This window comes from Vicia villosa, linkage group LG7 (genome assembly GCF_029867415.1).
Source record: "Vicia villosa cultivar HV-30 ecotype Madison, WI linkage group LG7, Vvil1.0, whole genome shotgun sequence".
Classification (NCBI taxonomy): domain Eukaryota; kingdom Viridiplantae; phylum Streptophyta; class Magnoliopsida; order Fabales; family Fabaceae; genus Vicia; species Vicia villosa.
Window position 1 is genome coordinate 88,614,747 of NC_081186.1, and position 21,664 is coordinate 88,636,410.

A 21,664-nucleotide genomic window follows, 5' to 3' on the forward strand; every position below is an offset into this window, starting at 1 on the left:
TAAGTATAATGGTAGAGAAAGATATCATGTCTTGTACTAAAATTAAATTTCAAAACATCATATTTGTTATATTTTAAAACATTTTATCAGTATATTTCTTTGTAGAAGAAACATAAGTTAATTTGGAGTTAACTATGCTGATTTAAAAAGATAGTTCTTCATTCTTATATTTTATATTTTTATAAACATTAACTACTATTCTTTTATAAATATTTCTAGAAAATATATTTTGTTGGAAAGATAATTCACCTGACACACATTTATATATATATTTTTTTCAGCTCGAGAAAGATTGGTTTTATAAAGGGTCATTATCAATTATAGTTATAGGAGTCATATATGAAGAGAACAACTATGGGTGCGACCATCAACCATATACATGATGATTTTGCATTTGTTGTTCTGTCAAAGTTGCCTCTCAAATCTTTGACTAGACTTTGTTGCGTACGTAAGTCATGGTCTGACTTGTTTGATAATACTTATTTTATGAACATGTTTCGAAAGAACTTTTTATTGAAGAATCACTTACATTATAATGATACATCTCTCCTTTTACGTTTTGATGAATCGTGGATTGCTGATAATCCATGTAAATCTGGAATGTATTCTCTATCCGGTGAAAGATTTGAGAATATCATACAATTAGATTTGCCAAATTTACTCCGCGGAGAATGGTCATTCAAAATTTTGGGTTCAACTAGTATCAATGGCTTTCTGTTTATTGATTGTAAACAATCAGGAAAAGTTGTATTATGGAATCCAAATACAAATGAATACAAAGTCATTCCTCCAAGTCCTTTTTCTATTAAATTTACTACGGTATATCATGGGATTTATGGGTTTGGATATGACTCAGTAAAAAATAATTATAAGGTGATTCGACAAGTAGTATTTTTTAACGACAATGAAGATGGAAGCTCCTTCTGGGAGATATATTGTCTAAAAACCAACACTTGGAAAACACTTGATATAGATATGCCGACATATTATCAAGATTATGCGGAGGTTCATTTGTACAACGATGGAATGTGTCATTGGTTGGCCAAATGTAAAACATATGGATGTGATAGTGAGACACATAATAAGGTTTATTTGCTATCATTTAACATGAGCGATGAGATGTTTGTTACAACAACCATACCTTCAGACGTGGAGGATGATGTTGATTATAGATACTTAGCGATGTTAAGTGAATCAATAGTATTGATTTCAGTTTATGCAGAGACTACTAGTTTTCATATTTCAATTTTAAGTGAGGTTGGAAGAAATGAGTCATGGACTAAGCTCTTCATTTTGAAGTCATTATCTTGTATTGGTCGTCCTATTGGAGTGAGCAAAAATTGTGATATATTCTTTATAAAAGAGGATGGAGAGCTAGCTTGGATTAATTTAAGTACAGAAAAGATTGAAAACCTGGGTCTTAATGGAGCTTTTAATTGTAAGGTTATCAATCATAAGAAAAGTCTTGTGAAAGGTAACTAATTTTTTCTTTAGTATGACATCCAAGATTGTTGATTATGATTGTTATCTATTATTAATTTCATCTGATTATCTATTATCTTTCCCTTAAATTAATGTCAAGGAATAAAACAACGAATTGTGTTTTATTTTTACAAGTGTGTACCCGTTTTATTTACAGTATTACAGTTTAACTTTTGATAAATTAAGGTGAGTAATTGTGGTTTCAGCAAAGCCACTGAAAAACTAAACATATACTAATTTGAAATTGGAAATTGTGGTTTCAAGGAGACTCCGATAATTAAGTGGCGGATAGGATTGATAAATCATCTTCGAAAATTGTTGCTCGGTAGTTCTATTTTTATTTTTTTTAGACTTTGGCTCTCTTTAATCGCAAAAAAAATAAATAAATACTCAGATGTGAAACAAATACTCCAAGACCAAGTGTCATAATTAAAATTTTGTGACTTACACTATTTGAAAATCTAAAACGATATTATATTTTCTAACTCTTCGATAAAAGTAAAGGAATCAGGGAAAAAAGTATTTCTTTAAATAGTTTTTGGTAAATTAGAGAAAAAATTATATATTATTCTAAGAATTAAAAATTACCTCCGACATATATTTGGTAATGTTAAACGAGTCATTTTTAAAAATGATAGCGTTACGTCTATTCCAAATACATCAAACCGTTACTAACCAAATCACCGCAATTATTGACATTTTGGCTAAATTCTTCACCGTCTCAACAACAAAAAGAAACCCCTCAAACTCCTCCAAAAATAAACCATCAACGAGACCAATCCATTCAAAAATCTTCCTCCAAATACCCACCCCGACAAAACAGCCCCCTATCAGATGAGAAAGGCATTCCTCCTCCGTAGAACAAAAAACACAAACCGAAGCACTACTATCCAACAAAATGTCCCTCCTAAGTAATTGGTCCTTAGTAGCTAATATATTGGGAATAATCTTCCAACCAAAAAAATAGAGATATAGACGGAGTTTTTACCATCCCAAGATGTTTAGAAGCTTTGACAATAATTGGATTAAGAGATGGTCCGGATAACTTCGCTTTCACCGTTATGTCTTGCATTTTAAAAAATGTAATGGCAACCTAAAATTTATAGTTTTTCTATTTGCAAATAAAATTATATAAATAGGAAAAGTAAAGGAGCTTTAAAAGTTGAATTGAGGTATTTTTGGTGATTCGATATATTTATTTTCCTTTAGATAATTTAAAGTGTATATTTTATGGAAATTGTTTCAAAAATAGGAAACATTTCTTTTTTACTTTGCAAAACAAGCATTTGTCCATATAAGGGAGAGTGGTTCTTTTTAATTCGATTTTGTCTAGTAGTCTGATTTATTTTTTCTCCTCCCAAAACAATCATTAAGGAAATTATCATGCTTTAAAGGGTCTTTTGTGTGTGTGTGTGTGTGTGTGTAATGCTAAATGATTTAGTGGTTCATGCCCGAAATAAAATGACTCTTTGGCAGAAAGACATTCGTACAGTTGGTTCAGCGATTACGAAAAATCAAGAAAATTGGTTTTTCTCTTCAATTGCGTGTAAGCATGGAAATGGTATGTGTATTGACTTTTGGCTGGGTGTTCTAACGTTGTGCAAACTGTTCTCTTCCTTGTTTCAGTTTTCAGCGACACATATATCGAAAAATTTGAGATTTTGGTTTTTGGGTTACTGACTAGTGGATGTGGTATTTGGTTTATCAGGACAACAATCTCCCGACAGCAACTGTTGTGATGCTGTCAAAGTTACCGATGATTTTACAGCCTATCCAGCTTATCGTAAATGAGTTGGACTTTTTTTGTTGTTGAAAATTTCCAATGGTTTCTCTGTCAAAGTGAGTTATGAGAGGATCATGGAAACAGATAACCGTAATTGGGTGGTGGACGATCATCGCTATAAAGTGTTGAATAGCTTTTGGAAGACCAAAGTCCCACGTAACGTGTTAATTTTTGGTTGGAGGTTGATTTTGATTAGGCTCAGTTGAAGCAGTAAAGCGGCAAGCAACAAAAGTTTTGAAAATATTTATCCGAGAATTTATCGTATCCACAGAGATTAGTGCTACTGAATTCCGTTCGAAAGATTCTTAGTTCTTGAGGTTGGGGTAAATGGGTTTTAAGTAAACAAGGAAAATATAACATATGAACATAAAAAAGAATTCATTCTTGATAGAGAATAACTTATCTGGTTCGAATCTAAACTACTCCTCACAAACTTAAATTTATCACTCTGTTGCACTCAATCTACAATACTCATCAGAATCACCACATATTCCTAACATCAATGTCCATTTCGGCAGCACCAACGAGAGTTCAACTATATTGCTCTTTCGACGATGTCTCAACCGATCAAACAACACAGAGAGATGAAACTTAGATATTATGTGGATGTTAACCTCAATCCTATCTCTAGAATCTAAACTAAAATATATCCCCCTAATCAAGATTTATGATGTCTATTTCTACAACAACACAAATCCAAAACATTTAAGCAAAAAGATCAAGAAAACACCGATTAAGATTTGTAAAGCAAACTTTATACAACTAGTAGAAAGAAAAACACACATCCATGGGTTTAGAGTAATTTACATTCAAACTCAACAAAAGAGAAATACAAAGAGAAGAGAAGAAGATAAACGAAACATTTCACGGGTTATCAGTTCCGATTGATGAGCATTCCACCTCCGATCATCACAAAGCAAGCTCCAATGGTGTTTTCTAAGCTATCTAGACCAAAAAATGAAGGTTTAATGGATTGGGAACAAATACCCAAAACCATAACCTAAAAAATGTGTTTTTACCCCCTATTTAAAAATTATGAAAATCACAGTGCGCGCATCGCGCGCAGGAGGGCGCTCCGCGCCGACTGTGCTGTCATGAAAAAATAGTTTTAGTTAAAATGTCATAACTTTAGAACCGTAACTCTGATTTGCGCCCGGTTCGGAGCGTTGGAAAGCTTATTCAATTTCCTATCAAACAATGAAAAAATATCAACCAGATTGATAATTTTTTATTCTTTTATTTTGAGCCTTATTCGTTGATGAGTTGGTTTTGTTGCTCAAAATTACGCGTTTGAAGTCGTGTTTTCGACACTTAATTGATCATGCTCCAAATACGCAAGAATACCTACAAAAAGACACAGAATGTTTCCTTTTAAAAAGTTAATAAGGTATGTAGCAGATATTTAAGAGATTCTATATTCCTTAATTATTATACCAATTCCATTAATCATTACAAAATATGTAAGATAAAGATAAAAACTATCAATAAAACATATGTACAAATAAGATTATAAACATATGTAATAATATCAAAGCTACAATTTTGTTCCAGTTACCGATAGTAAAACATGTCTCGGTTAACAACACATACAAGATATAAAAACTCGTCCCATCTGTTAAAGTTGTAAAACTGACACTGATGTTTAGGAAAAATCAATATTTTAGTTCTTGCCATAACCTTCAGTTTGTGGAACATGGTAACAACTAAAAGGTTCAATGCATTATCTTTGTAACTTAAAATCAGTAACTTAGTTGTTGTATGAAATGTATTTTATTGTATGTGTTAGGATACGTAGTTGATGCAAACCTCGCGAGGAAGGCGGCCTCGGAGTAACAAATATGGAGAATTTGAATGCGGCTTTTTTAAGTAAATGGAAATGGAGGATTTTGATGGAAAAGGAAGCGGTTTGGCGTAGTATTCTGTTAAGTGCCAAATTGTGTTATTTTGTGTATGTAAATAGTGACACTTAACGACGCTTTTTGTTAATACCGTTTGAATAATTCCCCGTTTTTGTGTATATTTGTATCGTTTGTGTTTTGATTCGTTTTCGTGTAAATATATACCGTTTGACAGTTTTGTTGTCTTTTTGTAGGTATTTAGGCGTGTTCGAAGCTTTGAGGAATAAAGTGTCGAAGACACGGCGGCGAATGCGTTTTTGAAGGAATAAATTATGTTGTTCTGTTGAGCCCGCTTAGTGCGCTTATTGGCGCTAAGCGCGGTCTGGAATTTTGAAGACCAAGTCTGGCAGAGAGTTGCCCGCTTAGCGCGGGTATGTGGCGCTAAGCGCGCTCTGGCGATTTGAGAAAAATAAAGGGCAGCCCGCTTAGCGCGGTAGGCGCGCTTAGCGCGGTCTGCGATTTTCAGTTTTGCATATATGTTGTAAAATCATATTTTTTAGGTATGTTTTGGGTATTTTTGAACCCCAACTCATCCTAGGTCATTTTTGGTAGATTGAGCTTAGAAAACAACATTTGTGGCTTGTAATCGGAAGATTCTTGGTCGGGAGCTCGATTGATCGTGACTGACACCGCGAAAGATTTGGTTTTCTCCTCCTCCTCTTCTCTTTGTAACCATTTTTGTTGGGTTTGTTTGTAAGTTTACTCTAAACACATGGATGTTTGTTACTCTTTGTACTAGTTGTATAATATATTTGCTTTACAAATCTTAATCGGTGTTTCCTTGATCTTTTTGCTTAAATGCTCTGGATTTGTGTTGTTGCAGACATGGACACCATAGATCTTGATTAGGGGGATATCTGTTAGCTTTTGATTCTAGACATAGGAGTAGGGTTAACATCCACATAATATCTGAGTTTAATGTCTCTGTGTTGTTCGATCGGTGGAGACATCGTCGAAAGAGCAATATAGTGAATTTCCGTCGGTGTTGCAGACATGGACATTGTTGTGAGGGATATGTGGTGATTCTGACGAGTATTGTAGATTGAGTACGGCGGAGTGATAAATCTAAGTTTGTGAGGAGTAGTTTAGATTCAAACCAGATAACCTATTCTCTATCAAGAATGAATTCTTTTTATGTTCATATATTATATTTTCCTTGTTTACTTTCAACCCATTTTAACCCAAACTCATAGCTAAGAAACCGTCGAACGGCAGTTCAGTAGCACCAATCTCTGTGGACTACGATACGATATAACCTATATCGCCCGGTAATAAATAATACCTATTACTTTTTGCTTGCCGCTTTACCGCTTCAACAAAATGGCGCCGTTGCCGGGGATTGGTGTTTTTATTGAATTCGCATTGCGATAGTTTCTTTGTTTTTGAGTTTTGTGAATATCGTATATTTTGTGCATATTCTCATACTTATATATTTTCTTATATTGATACTTGTATATGTTTACTATACTTGCACACGTTTTCTATATTTGTCAATTTGTTATATCATTGTTTGGTTCCTTTCACGTTTGCTTGTGTGTGGTTAGGAATAACCGGGTGGAAGTGACTTGGAGGAACGTTCTTAAATAACAGGCGTCGAGCTTACGACGTAAAACAAGCATGTTTATTCTTTTTAGTTTGTGTATATTAATAGTTGTGTGTTTGTCTTTGAGCTTGTTTTGAGTAGCTTGAGGAATTTGAGGTGACTTTCCAAGTTTGATCGTTTCGACTTGCGAGTGTATGGTAATGATTTTGTTAAAGTTTTGTACACGTTCAAGGTATGTGTTTATCGCTTTCTAGACTTTAGCATATTCATGATACTTAGGCTTTTTACAACTGTTATGCCATTCATTCTTTTGTATACATGTTCATTTGTAAATCACTTTAGTTCCCGCCTTTTTTGTGAGGTAGCTTTCCATTATTTACATATGCTGGAGACCACAACTCTTGTTTTAACTGGATTTTATTATGTTAAATCTTTTGTTTGTATTGACTTTGTGAAAGCATGAAAATGATCAAGGCATTTTGTTTGATTTTGAGCACAACTACCTTAGCCATATATTCATTTCACCATGTGAGTGTGTGATCTTTTGTTAACACCTTTGAGCTTTTTGTCATTATCCATTTCTCTTTTTGAACTTGAGAATTAGTTCGCTTTTTGGTGGATTTTGATTGTTGTTTTTTTTCTTGAACCCTCAACCTCTTGTTGTTGTATGAGTTTTTACCTTGCCTTAGAAAGTTGGGAGTATTCATTGTATAACGTTGGTTGAATTCAAGTTGCGGAGAGCATTGATTATGTGCTTGTTTGGTTCGTTGAGTATGTGTTGAGAAAAAAAAAAAGAAAAAGAAAAAGAAAGAAAAAAGAGGAAAAGCTTTGAAAAATAGTAAGACAAAAAGAGTCTGGAATAAATTGTGTTAATAAGTGGTGTGTTTGGTGTAACACTTGGTGTGAAGGAAGAAGTGGATTGAAATTGTATTGTTTGAAACTTTGTGGAAGTTATATCTCCCTTAGAATTAGGCAAGTTTTTGTTTCAATTAGCTTTAGGAATCATCCCTTTTTGTTTTCCCGACCACATTACAACCTTGAAAAGCCCTTGTGATTTATGTTTTCATGTGTCGATGTGAATTTTTTGAGATGAATGCATAATTTTGTCTATTGTTTGCAAGATTGTAGGTGAGTGAAATTAACTCATTTTGTGTGTTTGTCATCTACCGATGATTCCGTTTTGCTAGGTGTGATTCATTTGTGAACTTGTATTGTTTTAGAATGTTTGGTATATTATTTGTACTTTATGTTTGTTTCGTGTTTATGTAATCGTCCTAGTTTAGTGGTAAGTATTTACTTTGTGTGTACCGTTTTGCATTTGAGTCATACACTTGTCCGTTTTTCAAAACTTGTTGTTGCATAATTGCTTGAATTTCGCTTGTTTCCTTGAGTTAGTTGATTCTTGTTTAGGGACAAACAAGTTCAAGTTGGGGAGAGTTGTTAAGTGTCAAATTGTGTTATTTTGTGTATGTAAATAGTGACACTTAACGACGCTTTTTGTTAATACCGTTTGAATAATTCCCCGTTTTTGTGTATATTTGTATCGTTTGTGTTTTGATTCGTTTTCGTGTAAATATATACTGTTTGATGGTTTTGTTGTCTTTTTGTAGGTATTTAGGCGTGTTCGAAGCTTTGAGGAATAAAGTGTCGAAGACACGGCGGCGAATGCGTTTTTGAAGGAATAAATTCTGTTGTTCTGTTGAGCCCGCTTAGCGCGCTTCTTGGCGCTAAGCGCGGTCTGGAATTTTGAAGACCAAGTCTGGCAGAGAGTTGCCCGCTTAGCGCGGGTATGTGGCGCTAAGCGCGCTCTGGCGGTTTGAGAAAAATAAAGGGCAGCCCGCTTAGCGCGGTAGGCGCGCTTAGCGCGGTCTGCGATTTTCAGTTTTGCATATATGTTTTAAAATCATATTTTTTAGGTATGTTTTGGGTATTTTTGAACCCCAACTCATCCTAGGTCATTTTTGGTAGATTGAGCTTAGAAAACAACATTTGTGGCTTGTAATCGGAAGATTCTTGGTCAGGAGCTCGATTGATCGTGATTGACACCGCGAAAGATTTGGTTTTCTCCTCCTCCTCTTCTCTTTGTAACCACTTTTGTTGGGTTTGTTTGTAAGTTTACTCTAAACACATGGATGTTTGTTACTCTTTGTACTAGTTGTATAATATATTTGCTTTACAAATCTTAATCGGTGTTTCCTTGATCTTTTTGCTTAAATGCTCTGGATTTGTGTTGTTGCAGACATGGACACCATAGATCTTGATTAGGGGGATATCTGTTAGTTTTTGATTCTAGACATAGGAGTAGGGTTAACATCCACATAATATCTGAGTTTAATGTCTCTGTGTTGTTCGATCGGTGGAGACATCGTCGAAAGAGCAATATAGTGAATTTCCGTCGGTGTTGCAGACATGGACATTGATGTGAGGGATATGTGGTGATTCTGACGAGTATTGTAGATTGAGTACGGCGGAGTGATAAATCTAAGTTTGTGAGGAGTAGTTTAGATTCAAACCAGATAACCTATTCTCTATCAAGAATGAATTCTTTTTATGTTCATATATTATATTTTCCTTGTTTACTTTCAACCCATTTTAACCCAAACTCATAGCTAAGAAACCGTCGAACGGCAGTTCAGTAGCACCAATCTCTGTGGACTACGATACGATATAACCTATATCACCCGGTAATAAATAATACCTATTACTTTTTGCTTGCCGCTTTACCGCTTCAACATATTCTCACTCATAGATACATAAATTCAGAGCTAAAAGTTCTCATTAGTGACAAAAACATTTTGAATAATAGATATTCTATTTGGTGGAAGGAACTTTTGTTATCATATAATTATGTTAATCTGTCGGAGAATCATTTAGGATATTCCTTTTTGGAATTCTTGTTGGACAGGAGAACAATCATTGATGGAAGCTTTCCCTAAATTATTTGCGTTTGATGATGATCATATGCTGTTTGTTGCAGTCGTGGAACTGCTCACTACTATTGGCTGGCCCTGGAACATCTAGGTTCTGTTTTGGGAAAGTAGAAGCGTTTCAAATTTTTTGTGGCAGCAGTTGCTAGATGTCTTTCAGCCGGTGGTTCCAAGGGCGGATTAAATGGATAGCTTCGAGTGGATTCATAATATAGATGGAATCTTCTCTGTTAAATCATGTTATGACAGGTTTAAGGGAAACTTTTCTCGCCCCTCTCTCAATTCTGATATTGTTAAGACAATCAATCATCTTTGGAAGGTAAAAGCTCTGTCAAAAACTCTTTTTTTCGGTTGAAAAGTTATTCAAAATAGAATTGCAACCAAGCACGAACCGCATAAAAGGGGAATTTTTGTGGTTAATAGAGATTTATCTTGCGTGTTGTGTTCGTTGGAGGGAGAATCCTTACCGCGTACTTTAGGAAGTTGTGTGATTGTGGCGAGAATTTGGAGGAAAGTTTAGGAGTAGATTGGATCCATTGAGGAGCTTTCTTTGGAGAAGTTTGAGGGGTATTTCGCTCATTGCGATAAGGTGAAGAGTTTAGCAAAGAGGTCTATTGTAGCGGTCATTTGGTTACCTTCAGCTTGGAGCATTTGGTTAAAGCGTAATACGGTCATTTTCAATAGTGAGGAGTTTGGCTTTAACGAGTGTATGACAAAGATTGTTCTTAATTCTTGAAAGTGGTTATAAACTTATTACAAACTTGTAGACAATTGGACTTTTCATATTTGGAATTTCCTATCGCTCATTTGTTTTGAGTAGTAGGAGTTTTCTGCGTTGGATTTGGATGAATTATCTCTTATACTCCCTTTGATAGTATCATTGTCTATTAAAAAAATACTAAATTTCTTTTAGAAGCAATCACACATTTTTTTGTGACACCTCATTTGAAATAGAGTGTAAATCATGTTTTAATAATGGAAAACTCTGGGCCAGACTTGTTACACTTTTGGAAGACTTCGTAGTACCAATGAAATCTCTATTCTTGGAAGTTTTAATTGTTCCAATTGCGTGGCTGAATGTTTCTTGTTAGAAAGTGAATAAGATATGTAACAAATACTCAAGAGATTCTATAATTCTCAATTATTAGATCAATTCCACTCATTACAAAATATGTAAGATAAAGATATAAACTATCAATAAAACATATGTACAAAATAAGTTTTTTTTGTAAGCACGAAATAAGATTATAACATATGTAAGAATATCAAAGCTACTACTTCATTCCAACACCGATATTAAAACCTGTCTCAGTCAACACCACACATATAAAATATAAAAACCTGTCTCAACCGTAAAAGTTGTAAAATTGACACTCATGTTTAAGAAAAATCTGTAACTTAGTTGCTTCCAGAACCTTCAATTTGTGGAACATGGTAACAACTAAAAAGTTAAGTGCATTATCTCTTCAACTTAAAATCAGTAACTTAGTTGTTGTGTGAAATGGATTTTATTGTATGCGTTAGGATACGTAGTTGGTGGAAAAGTTAGGAAGCCCGACACCATGTTATGAGTCTAGCCATCATAACAAATTCATCAAACAAACAACTAAACAAAATCAGTCCAAAAGAGAAAACAAATCAAGGAAATCAACAAAGAGAGTTCAATAATGTTGCAAAGAAGCAGTGAGTAAAAACCAATAGAAAAACATAACTTCAATAACAACTTCAGCAACAAAATATTCCCGAATTATTTCACCTTTAAGATAATTTAACCTTCCAACATTTAAGTTAATAGGATAATTATCCATCTATTGACTAGGAACCCTTGAGAACATAGAGATCTTCATAGTATATGTAAAAGTGAAAGCACTGCACGAGCATATGTTTTCACAAATCTATTATATATGAATGTCTTCAAGAAATGAAAGAATCAATCCTTCAATAATTTTTATATTTATGAAAACTACATATATTTATTTGGTATACCGTATTTAAGGGATGTGAAATATTTGTACTGCTCCCGACAATAAAGCTTGTGTTGATCCACTCAAAGGCCATTACAATCATGTCATTACTATAGATAACTCTCTTCATTAAAAGCTATAATCGTAAATAAATTATCAGGATTAAGCATAGATAAATTGGCAAACATTAAAAAAACATGATTATCATACCTACAATATGATAGCATTTTCAAATGATAGCGTTGTTGTTAGCTATCTCATTTGGCGGCTACATGAACAGAGGAGCACATTATTGGCAACACAATGTGGTTGTCTTGTACGAAGGCCACGATAGTAGAACAGGAGAAGTTAGAGAGAAACACGCTATGTTTCTATTTCGTTTCAGAGTTGTCTATGTATTTGGGCGATGAAAGTTTTTAGTGAGAGAAAACAAATTAAAAGTAATATTTTGTACTCTATTATGACACCTCTGTGAATTATATACTAATTTTCTTATTCTTTTCTCTGGCTATGGCATGGAAGTAACCAGTGTTCCCATCTACCAGCTTGAGCCAATTAATCTTGGGCTTCTTCATAAGAATATTCTCCTTCAATTCAGTAGCATGTAGCAGTTCCTTTTGTAAAATATCAACTTCCATAATAAGGTTCTGATTCATATGATCATTAGATAGATTCAGTTGGGCCTGGATAAGTTTCTCTATATATTCCTTAATCTTCTTTACTTCATTACTGCTGTTCCTATTAAAGCCATGCATGATAGGTTATAGTCTTTCTAAATTTTTCCACAGAATGCACATAGGTCTTCCTGTCACAATCCCCTTCCAACTATCTTTGACTTTATCCACGAAATCAACATTCTCAACAATAGTGTTCAGGAATTTATACCTTGGTTGTTTGAACTACCAGTTGTGCCTGGTATGTGAAATGCTCATCCTCAAAGGTGCATGATCTGAGATTGAGGAAGGTAGGATTGCAGCTTCACTGTTAGGGTAAGTAGTGTACCATTCTTCATTGCAAATTGCCCTATCTATTCTTGAGTAGATAATGTTATTTTTCTGTTTGTTCGGCAAGGTATAGTGACTTCCTGTAGTACTGGGTTCAACAATCCTACTTCATGCATCATATCCTCAAGATCTACAAATTCTTCATGTAGCACTAGATTACCCTCAATCATATCATCCACAATGAGATATTTTAACATTTGAAAATAAGAATTTTGTATCTTAAATAATAAAAATTTATTTAAAATAAAATAGGTATATGACTATTGTGTATTATCCAATTCTATAAAATAAATTATTAATTTTATTAAAATTTAAAAAAAGATTAATTAATATTTTAAATAATAATAAATAACTAAAACTGATTAAATTTGTTGTAAAATCAAAATTAAATACCAATGTTGTATTTGGGTGTTCGCGATGCGGTTTTGACGGTTTTGACGTAAAAAATCATCTGAACCATAAAAAAAAAGTTGTACGGTTTGGTTTGGTTCGGTTGAATGAATAATAATAGAATTTTTACATAGTTGGATAATTTATATATTTGAATTTCAAATATGGTTAAAAGAAATCCAAAAGGAACCAAATAAAATTATACATTATAAATACGATTTCATTCCTTTAAATAGATATTATAATCGTTTCAAGATTCTGTGGAAATTTTATATGATATATATACATTCAAAAATATTTTTTTCCATAGATGTAGGAACTAAAACTAGTATCTCAATTAATAAATTACGGAAAAAAGAAAATTATATATTTTCAGATCTTTACCAAAAAATCTTACCTTTTTATGAAAATCTGTTATTTTCTTCAAATTACATACTATATGTCAGCACATTCTAGAAGGGAATCCTATATGAGATGTTTATAAATTCACTCAAAATTTTGATGATATTCATTTCATATAACCTAACTGTCATTGAAATAAGTTTTATTTTCACATAGAATTTCTTCAGCTTCTCTCATCTCATTCGCTTTCTCATCAAAGTTGTGTCCTCACTGAAAAAAAGGTATTACATATACACAATGATGTTTTCTTGATTATTTTTATCAAAGCGTAGGTAAATATCATAGAGTTTCTTTCAAACATAATCTCCATTAATGTGTTTCTGATGTATTATGTTAAACCTAATATTCGCTTTCTCATCGAAGTTGTGGTCTAAATAAAAAAATGGTTAGCTATAATACAATATATTTATCAAACCATATGTAAATCAGAGTTTCTTTCATGAGTATATTTATTTTAAAAGTTGATGTATTATGTTAAAAACTAATACTAGATACTTAAATTTTTATAAAGTTTTTTTGTTTGCATTTCATTACCGGAGAGGAGTTTGATGCAATTTTTTTTTTAAATATTTTTAAGTATAATGGTAGAGAAAGATATCATGTCTTGTACTAAAATTAAATTTCAAAACATCATATTTGTTATATTTTAAAACATTTTATCAGTATATTTCTTTGTAGAAGAAACATAAGTTAATTTGGAGTTAACTATGCTGATTTAAAAAGATAGTTCTTCATTCTTATATTTTATATTTTTATAAACATTAACTACTATTCTTTTATAAATATTTCTAGAAAATATATTTTGTTGGAAAGATAATTCACCTGACACACATTTATATATATATTTTTTTCAGCTCGAGAAAGATTGGTTTTATAAAGGGTCATTATCAATTATAGTTATAGGAGTCATATATGAAGAGAACAACTATGGGTGCGACCATCAACCATATACATGATGATTTTGCATTTGTTGTTCTGTCAAAGTTGCCTCTCAAATCTTTGACTAGACTTTGTTGCGTACGTAAGTCATGGTCTGACTTGTTTGATAATACTTATTTTATGAACATGTTTCGAAAGAACTTTTTATTGAAGAATCACTTACATTATAATGATACATCTCTCCTTTTACGTTTTGATGAATCGTGGATTGCTGATAATCCATGTAAATCTGGAATGTATTCTCTATCCGGTGAAAGATTTGAGAATATCATACAATTAGATTTGCCAAATTTACTCCGCGGAGAATGGTCATTCAAAATTTTGGGTTCAACTAGTATCAATGGCTTTCTGTTTATTGATTGTAAACAATCAGGAAAAGTTGTATTATGGAATCCAAATACAAATGAATACAAAGTCATTCCTCCAAGTCCTTTTTCTATTAAATTTACTACGGTATATCATGGGATTTATGGGTTTGGATATGACTCAGTAAAAAATAATTATAAGGTGATTCGACAAGTAGTATTTTTTAACGACAATGAAGATGGAAGCTCCTTCTGGGAGATATATTGTCTAAAAACCAACACTTGGAAAACACTTGATATAGATATGCCGACATATTATCAAGATTATGCGGAGGTTCATTTGTACAACGATGGAATGTGTCATTGGTTGGCCAAATGTAAAACATATGGATGTGATAGTGAGACACATAATAAGGTTTATTTGCTATCATTTAACATGAGCGATGAGATGTTTGTTACAACAACCATACCTTCAGACGTGGAGGATGATGTTGATTATAGATACTTAGCGATGTTAAGTGAATCAATAGTATTGATTTCAGTTTATGCAGAGACTACTAGTTTTCATATTTCAATTTTAAGTGAGGTTGGAAGAAATGAGTCATGGACTAAGCTCTTCATTTTGAAGTCATTATCTTGTATTGGTCGTCCTATTGGAGTGAGCAAAAATTGTGATATATTCTTTATAAAAGAGGATGGAGAGCTAGCTTGGATTAATTTAAGTACAGAAAAGATTGAAAACCTGGGTCTTAATGGAGCTTTTAATTGTAAGGTTATCAATCATAAGAAAAGTCTTGTGAAAGGTAACTAATTTTTTCTTTAGTATGACATCCAAGATTGTTGATTATGATTGTTATCTATTATTAATTTCATCTGATTATCTATTATCTTTCCCTTAAATTAATGTCAAGGAATAAAACAACGAATTGTGTTTTATTTTTACAAGTGTGTACCCGTTTTATTTACAGTATTACAGTTTAACTTTTGATAAATTAAGGTGAGTAATTGTGGTTTCAGCAAAGCCACTGAAAAACTAAACATATACTAATTTGAAATTGGAAATTGTGGTTTCAAGGAGACTCCGATAATTAAGTGGCGGATAGGATTGATAAATCATCTTCGAAAATTGTTGCTCGGTAGTTCTATTTTTATTTTTTTTAGACTTTGGCTCTCTTTAATCGCAAAAAAAATAAATAAATACTCAGATGTGAAACAAATACTCCAAGACCAAGTGTCATAATTAAAATTTTGTGACTTACACTATTTGAAAATCTAAAACGATATTATATTTTCTAACTCTTCGATAAAAGTAAAGGAATCAGGGAAAAAAGTATTTCTTTAAATAGTTTTTGGTAAATTAGAGAAAAAATTATATATTATTCTAAGAATTAAAAATTACCTCCGACATATATTTGGTAATGTTAAACGAGTCATTTTTAAAAATGATAGCGTTACGTCTATTCCAAATACATCAAACCGTTACTAACCAAATCACCGCAATTATTGACATTTTGGCTAAATTCTTCACCGTCTCAACAACAAAAAGAAACCCCTCAAACTCCTCCAAAAATAAACCATCAACGAGACCAATCCATTCAAAAATCTTCCTCCAAATACCCACCCCGACAAAACAGCCCCCTATCAGATGAGAAAGGCATTCCTCCTCCGTAGAACAAAAAACACAAACCGAAGCACTACTATCCAACAAAATGTCCCTCCTAAGTAATTGGTCCTTAGTAGCTAATATATTGGGAATAATATTCCAACCAAAAAAATAGAGATATAGACGGAGTTTTTACCATCCCAAGATGTTTAGAAGCTTTGACAATAATTGGATTAAGAGATGGTCCGGATAACTTCGCTTTCACCGTTATGTCTTGCATTTTAAAAAATGTAATGGCAACCTAAAATTTATAGTTTTTCTATTTGCAAATAAAATTATATAAATAGGAAAAGTAAAGGAGCTTTAAAAGTTGTATTTTCCTTTAGATAATTTAAAGTGTATATTTTATGGAAATTGTTTCAAAAATAGGAAACATTTCTTTTTTACTTTGCAAAACAAGCATTTGTCCATATAAGGGAGAGTGGTTCTTTTTAATTCGATTTTGTCTAGTAGTCTGATTTATTTTTTCTCCTCCCAAAACAATCATTAAGGAAATTATCATGCTTTATCTTGTGTGTGTGTGTGTGTGTGTGTGTGTGTGTGTGTGATGCTAAATGATTTAGTGGTTCATGCCCGAAATAAAATGACTCTTTGGCAGAAAGACATTCGTACAGTTGGTTCAGCGATTACGAAAAATCAAGAAAATTGGTTTTTCTCTTCAATTGCGTGTAAGCATGGAAATGGTATGTGTATTGACTTTTGGCTGGGTGTTCTAACGTTGTGCAAACTGTTCTCTTCCTTGTTTCAGTTTTCAGCGACACATATATCGAAAAATTTGAGATTTTGGTTTTTGGGTTACTGACTAGTGGATGTGGCATTTGGTTTATCAGGACAACAATCTCCCGACAGCAACTGTTGTGATGCTGTCAAAGTTACCGATGATTTTACAGCCTATCCAGCTTATCGTAAATGAGTTGGACTTTTTTTTTGTTGAAAATTTCCAATGGTTTCTCTGTCAAAGTGAGTTATGAGAGGATCATGGAAACCGATAACCGTAATTGGGTGGTGGATGATCATCGCTATAAAGTGTTGAATAGCTTTTGGAAGACCAAAGTCCCACGTAACGTGTTAATTTTTGGTTGGAGGTTGATTTTGATTAGGCTCAGTTGAAGCGGTAAAGCGGCAAGCAACAAAAGTTTTGAAAATATTTATCCGAGAATTTATCGTGTCCACAGAGATTAGTGCTACTGAATTCCGTTCGAAAGATTCTTTGTTCTTGAGGTTGGGGTAAATGGGTTTTAAGTAAACAAGGAAAATATAACATATGAACATAAAAAAGAATTCATTCTTGATAGAGAATAACTTATCTGGTTCGAATCTAAACTACTCCTCACAAACTTAAATTTATCACTCTGTTGCACTCAATCTACAATACTCATCAGAATCACCACATATTCCTAACATCAATGTCCATTTCGGCAGCACCAACGAGAGTTCAACTATATTGCTCTTTCGACGATGTCTCAACCGATCGAACAACACAGAGAGATGAAACTTAGATATTATGTGGATGTTAACCCCAATCCTATCTCTAGAATCTAAACTAAAATATATCCCCCTAATCAAGATTTATGATGTCTATTTCTACAACAACACAAATCCAAAACATTTAAGCAAAAAGATCAAGAAAACACCGATTAAGATTTGTAAAGCAAACTTTATACAACTAGTAGAAAGAAAAACACACATCCATGGGTTTAGAGTAATTTACATTCAAACTCAACAAAAGAGAAATACAAAGAGAAGAGAAGAAGATAAACGAAACATTTCACGGGTTATCAGTTCCGATTGATGAGCATTCCACCTCCGATCATCACAAAGCAAGCTCCAATGGTGTTTTCTAAGCTATCTAGACCAAAAAATGAAGGTTTAATGGATTGGGAACAAATACCCCAAACCATAACCTAAAAAATGTGTTTTTACCCCCTATTTAAAAATTATGAAAATCACAGTGCGCGCATCGCGCGCAGGAGGGCGCTCCGCGCCGACTGTGCTGTCATGAAAAAATAGTTTTAGTTAAAATGTCATAACTTTAGAACCGTAACTCTGATTTGCGCCCGGTTCGGAGCGTTGGAAAGCTTATTCAATTTCCTATCAAACAATGAAAAAATATCAACCAGATTGATAATTTTTTATTCTTTTATTTTGAGCCTTATTCGTTGATGAGTTGGTTTTGTTGCTCAAAATTACGCGTTTGAAGTCGTGTTTTCGACACTTAATTGATCATGCTCCAAATACGCAAGAATACCTACAAAAAGATACAGAATGTTTCCTTTTAAAAAGTTACTAAGGTATGTAGCAGATATTTAAGAGATTCTATATTCCTTAATTATTATACCAATTCCATTAATCATTACAAAATATGTAAGATAAAGATAAAAGCTATCAATAAAACATATGTACAAATAAGATTATAAACATATGTAATAATATCAAAAGCTACAATTTTGTTCCAGTTACCGATAGTAAAACATGTCTCGGTTAACAACACATACAAGATATAAAAACTCGTCCCATCTGTAAAAGTTGTAAAACTGACACTGATGTTTAGGAAAAATCAATATTTTAGTTCTTGCCATAACCTTCAGTTTGTGGAACATGGTAACAACTAAAAGGTTCAATGCATTATCTTTGTAACTTAAAATCAGTAACTTAGTTGTTGTATGAAATGTATTTTATTGTATGTGTTAGGATACGTAGTTGATGCAAACCTCGCGAGGAAGGCGGCCTCGGAGTAACAAATATGGAGAATTTGAATGCAGCTTTTTTAAGTAAATGGAAATGGAGGATTTTGATGGAAAAGGAAGCGGTTTGGCGTAGTATTCTCACTCATAGATACATAAATTCAGAGCTAAAAGTTCTCATTAGTGACAAAAACATTTTGAATAATAGATATTCTATTTGGTGGAAGGAACTTTTGTTATCATATAATTATGTTAATCTGTCGGAGAATCATTTAGGATATTCCTTTTTGGAATTCTTGTTGGACAGGAGAACAATCATTGATGGAAGCTTTCCCTAAATTATTTGCGTTTGATGATGATCATATGCTGTTTGTTGCAGTCGTGGAACTGCTCACTACTATTGGCTGGCCCTGGAACATCTAGGTTCTGTTTTGGGAAAGTAGAAGCGTTTCAAATTTTTTGTGGCAGCAGTTGCTAGATGTCTTTCAGCCGGTGGTTCCAAGGGCGGATTAAATGGATAGCTTCGAGTGGATTCATAATATAGATGGAATCTTCTCTGTTAAATCATGTTATGACAGGTTTAAGGGAAACTTTTCTCGCCCCTCTCTCAATTCTGATATTGTTAAGACAATCAATCATCTTTGGAAGGTAAAAGCTCTGTCAAAAACTCTTTTTTTCGGTTGAAAAGTTATTCAAAATAGAATTGCAACCAAGCACGAACCGCATAAAAGGGGAATTTTTGTGGTTAATAGAGATTTATCTTGCGTGTTGTGTTCGTTGGAGGGAGAATCCTTACCGCGTACTTTAGGAAGTTGTGTGATTGTGGCGAGAATTTGGAGGAAAGTTTAGGAGTAGATTGGATCCATTGAGGAGCTTTCTTTGGAGAAGTTTGAGGGGTATTTCGCTCATTGCGATAAGGTGAAGAGTTTAGCAAAGAGGTCTATTGTAGCGGTCATTTGGTTACCTTCAGCTTGGAGCATTTGGTTAAAGCGTAATACGGTCATTTTCAATAGTGAGGAGTTTGGCTTTAACGAGTGTATGACAAAGATTGTTCTTAATTCTTGAAAGTGGTTATAAACTTATTACAAACTTGTAGACAATTGGACTTTTCATATTTGGAATTTCCTATCGCTCATTTGTTTTGAGTAGTAGGAGTTTTCTGCGTTGGATTTGGATGAATTATCTCTTATACTCCCTTTGATAGTATCATTGTCTATTAAAAAAATACTAAATTTCTTTTAGAAGCAATCACACATTTTTTTGTGACACCTCATTTGAAATAGAGTGTAAATCATGTTTTAATAATGGAAAACTCTGGGCCAGACTTGTTACACTTTTGGAAGACTTCGTAGTACCAATGAAATCTCTATTCTTGGAAGTTTTAATTGTTCCAATTGCGTGGCTGAATGTTTCTTGTTAGAAAGTGAATAAGATATGTAACAAATACTCAAGAGATTCTATAATTCTCAATTATTAGATCAATTCCACTCATTACAAAATATGTAAGATAAAGATATAAACTATCAATAAAACATATGTACAAAATAAGTTTTTTTTGTAAGCACGAAATAAGATTATAACATATGTAAGAATATCAAAGCTACTACTTCATTCCAACACCGATATTAAAACCTGTCTCAGTCAACACCACACATATAAAATATAAAAACCTGTCTCAACCGTAAAAGTTGTAAAATTGACACTCATGTTTAAGAAAAATCTGTAACTTAGTTGCTTCCAGAACCTTCAATTTGTGGAACATGGTAACAACTAAAAAGTTAAGTGCATTATCTCTTCAACTTAAAATCAGTAACTTAGTTGTTGTGTGAAATGGATTTTATTGTATGCGTTAGGATACGTAGTTGGTGGAAAAGTTAGGAAGCCCGACACCATGTTATGAGTCTAGCCATCATAACAAATTCATCAAACAAACAACTAAACAAAATCAGTCCAAAAGAGAAAACAAATCAAGGAAATCAACAAAGAGAGTTCAATAATGTTGCAAAGAAGCAGTGAGTAAAAACCAATAGAAAAACATAACTTCAATAACAACTTCAGCAACAAAATATTCCCGAATTATTTCACCTTTAAGATAATTTAACCTTCCAACATTTAAGTTAATAGGATAATTATCCATCTATTGACTAGGAACCCTTGAGAACATAGAGATCTTCATAGTATATGTAAAAGTGAAAGCACTGCACGAGCATATGTTTTCACAAATCTATTATATATGAATGTCTTCAAGAAATGAAAGAATCAATCCTTCAATAATTTTTATATTTATGAAAACTACATATATTTATTTGGTATACCGTATTTAAGGGATGTGAAATATTTGTACTGCTCTCGACAATAAAGCTTGTGTTGATCCACTCAAAGGCCATTACAATCATGTCATTACTATAGATAACTCTCTTCATTAAAAGCTATAATCGTAAATAAATTATCAGGATTAAGCATAGATAAATTGGCAAACATTAAAAAAACATGATTATCATACCTACAATATGATAGCATTTTCAAATGATAGCGTTGTTGTTAGCTATCTCATTTGGCGGCTACATGAACAGAGGAGCACATTATTGGCAACACAATGTGGTTGTCTTGTACGAAGGCCACGATAGTAGAACAGGAGAAGTTAGAGAGAAACACGCTATGTTTCTATTTCGTTTCAGAG

The 21,664-nt window shown here is 33.0% G+C and overlaps 2 protein-coding genes across 2 annotated transcripts; both read left to right on the plus strand.

Annotated features, from left to right (window-relative positions):
* Positions 1-354: 354 nt before the first annotated feature.
* On the plus strand, positions 355-1,482 carry LOC131619618 (F-box only protein 8-like). Its single transcript, XM_058890697.1, has one exon. The coding sequence runs from the start codon at positions 355-357 to the stop codon at positions 1,480-1,482; it is 1,128 nt and encodes a 375-aa protein (XP_058746680.1).
* Positions 1,483-14,320: 12,838 nt separating this feature from the next.
* Positions 14,321-15,448, plus strand: LOC131619619 (F-box only protein 8-like). Its single transcript, XM_058890698.1, has one exon. The coding sequence runs from the start codon at positions 14,321-14,323 to the stop codon at positions 15,446-15,448; it is 1,128 nt and encodes a 375-aa protein (XP_058746681.1).
* Positions 15,449-21,664: the final 6,216 nt, after the last annotated feature.

Excerpts from the sequence above, each read along its gene's own strand:
- LOC131619618 (XM_058890697.1), top strand. The coding sequence starts at position 355 with ATGGGTGCGACCATCAACCATATACATGATGATTTTGCATTTGTTGTT.
- LOC131619619 (XM_058890698.1), top strand. The coding sequence starts at position 14,321 with ATGGGTGCGACCATCAACCATATACATGATGATTTTGCATTTGTTGTT.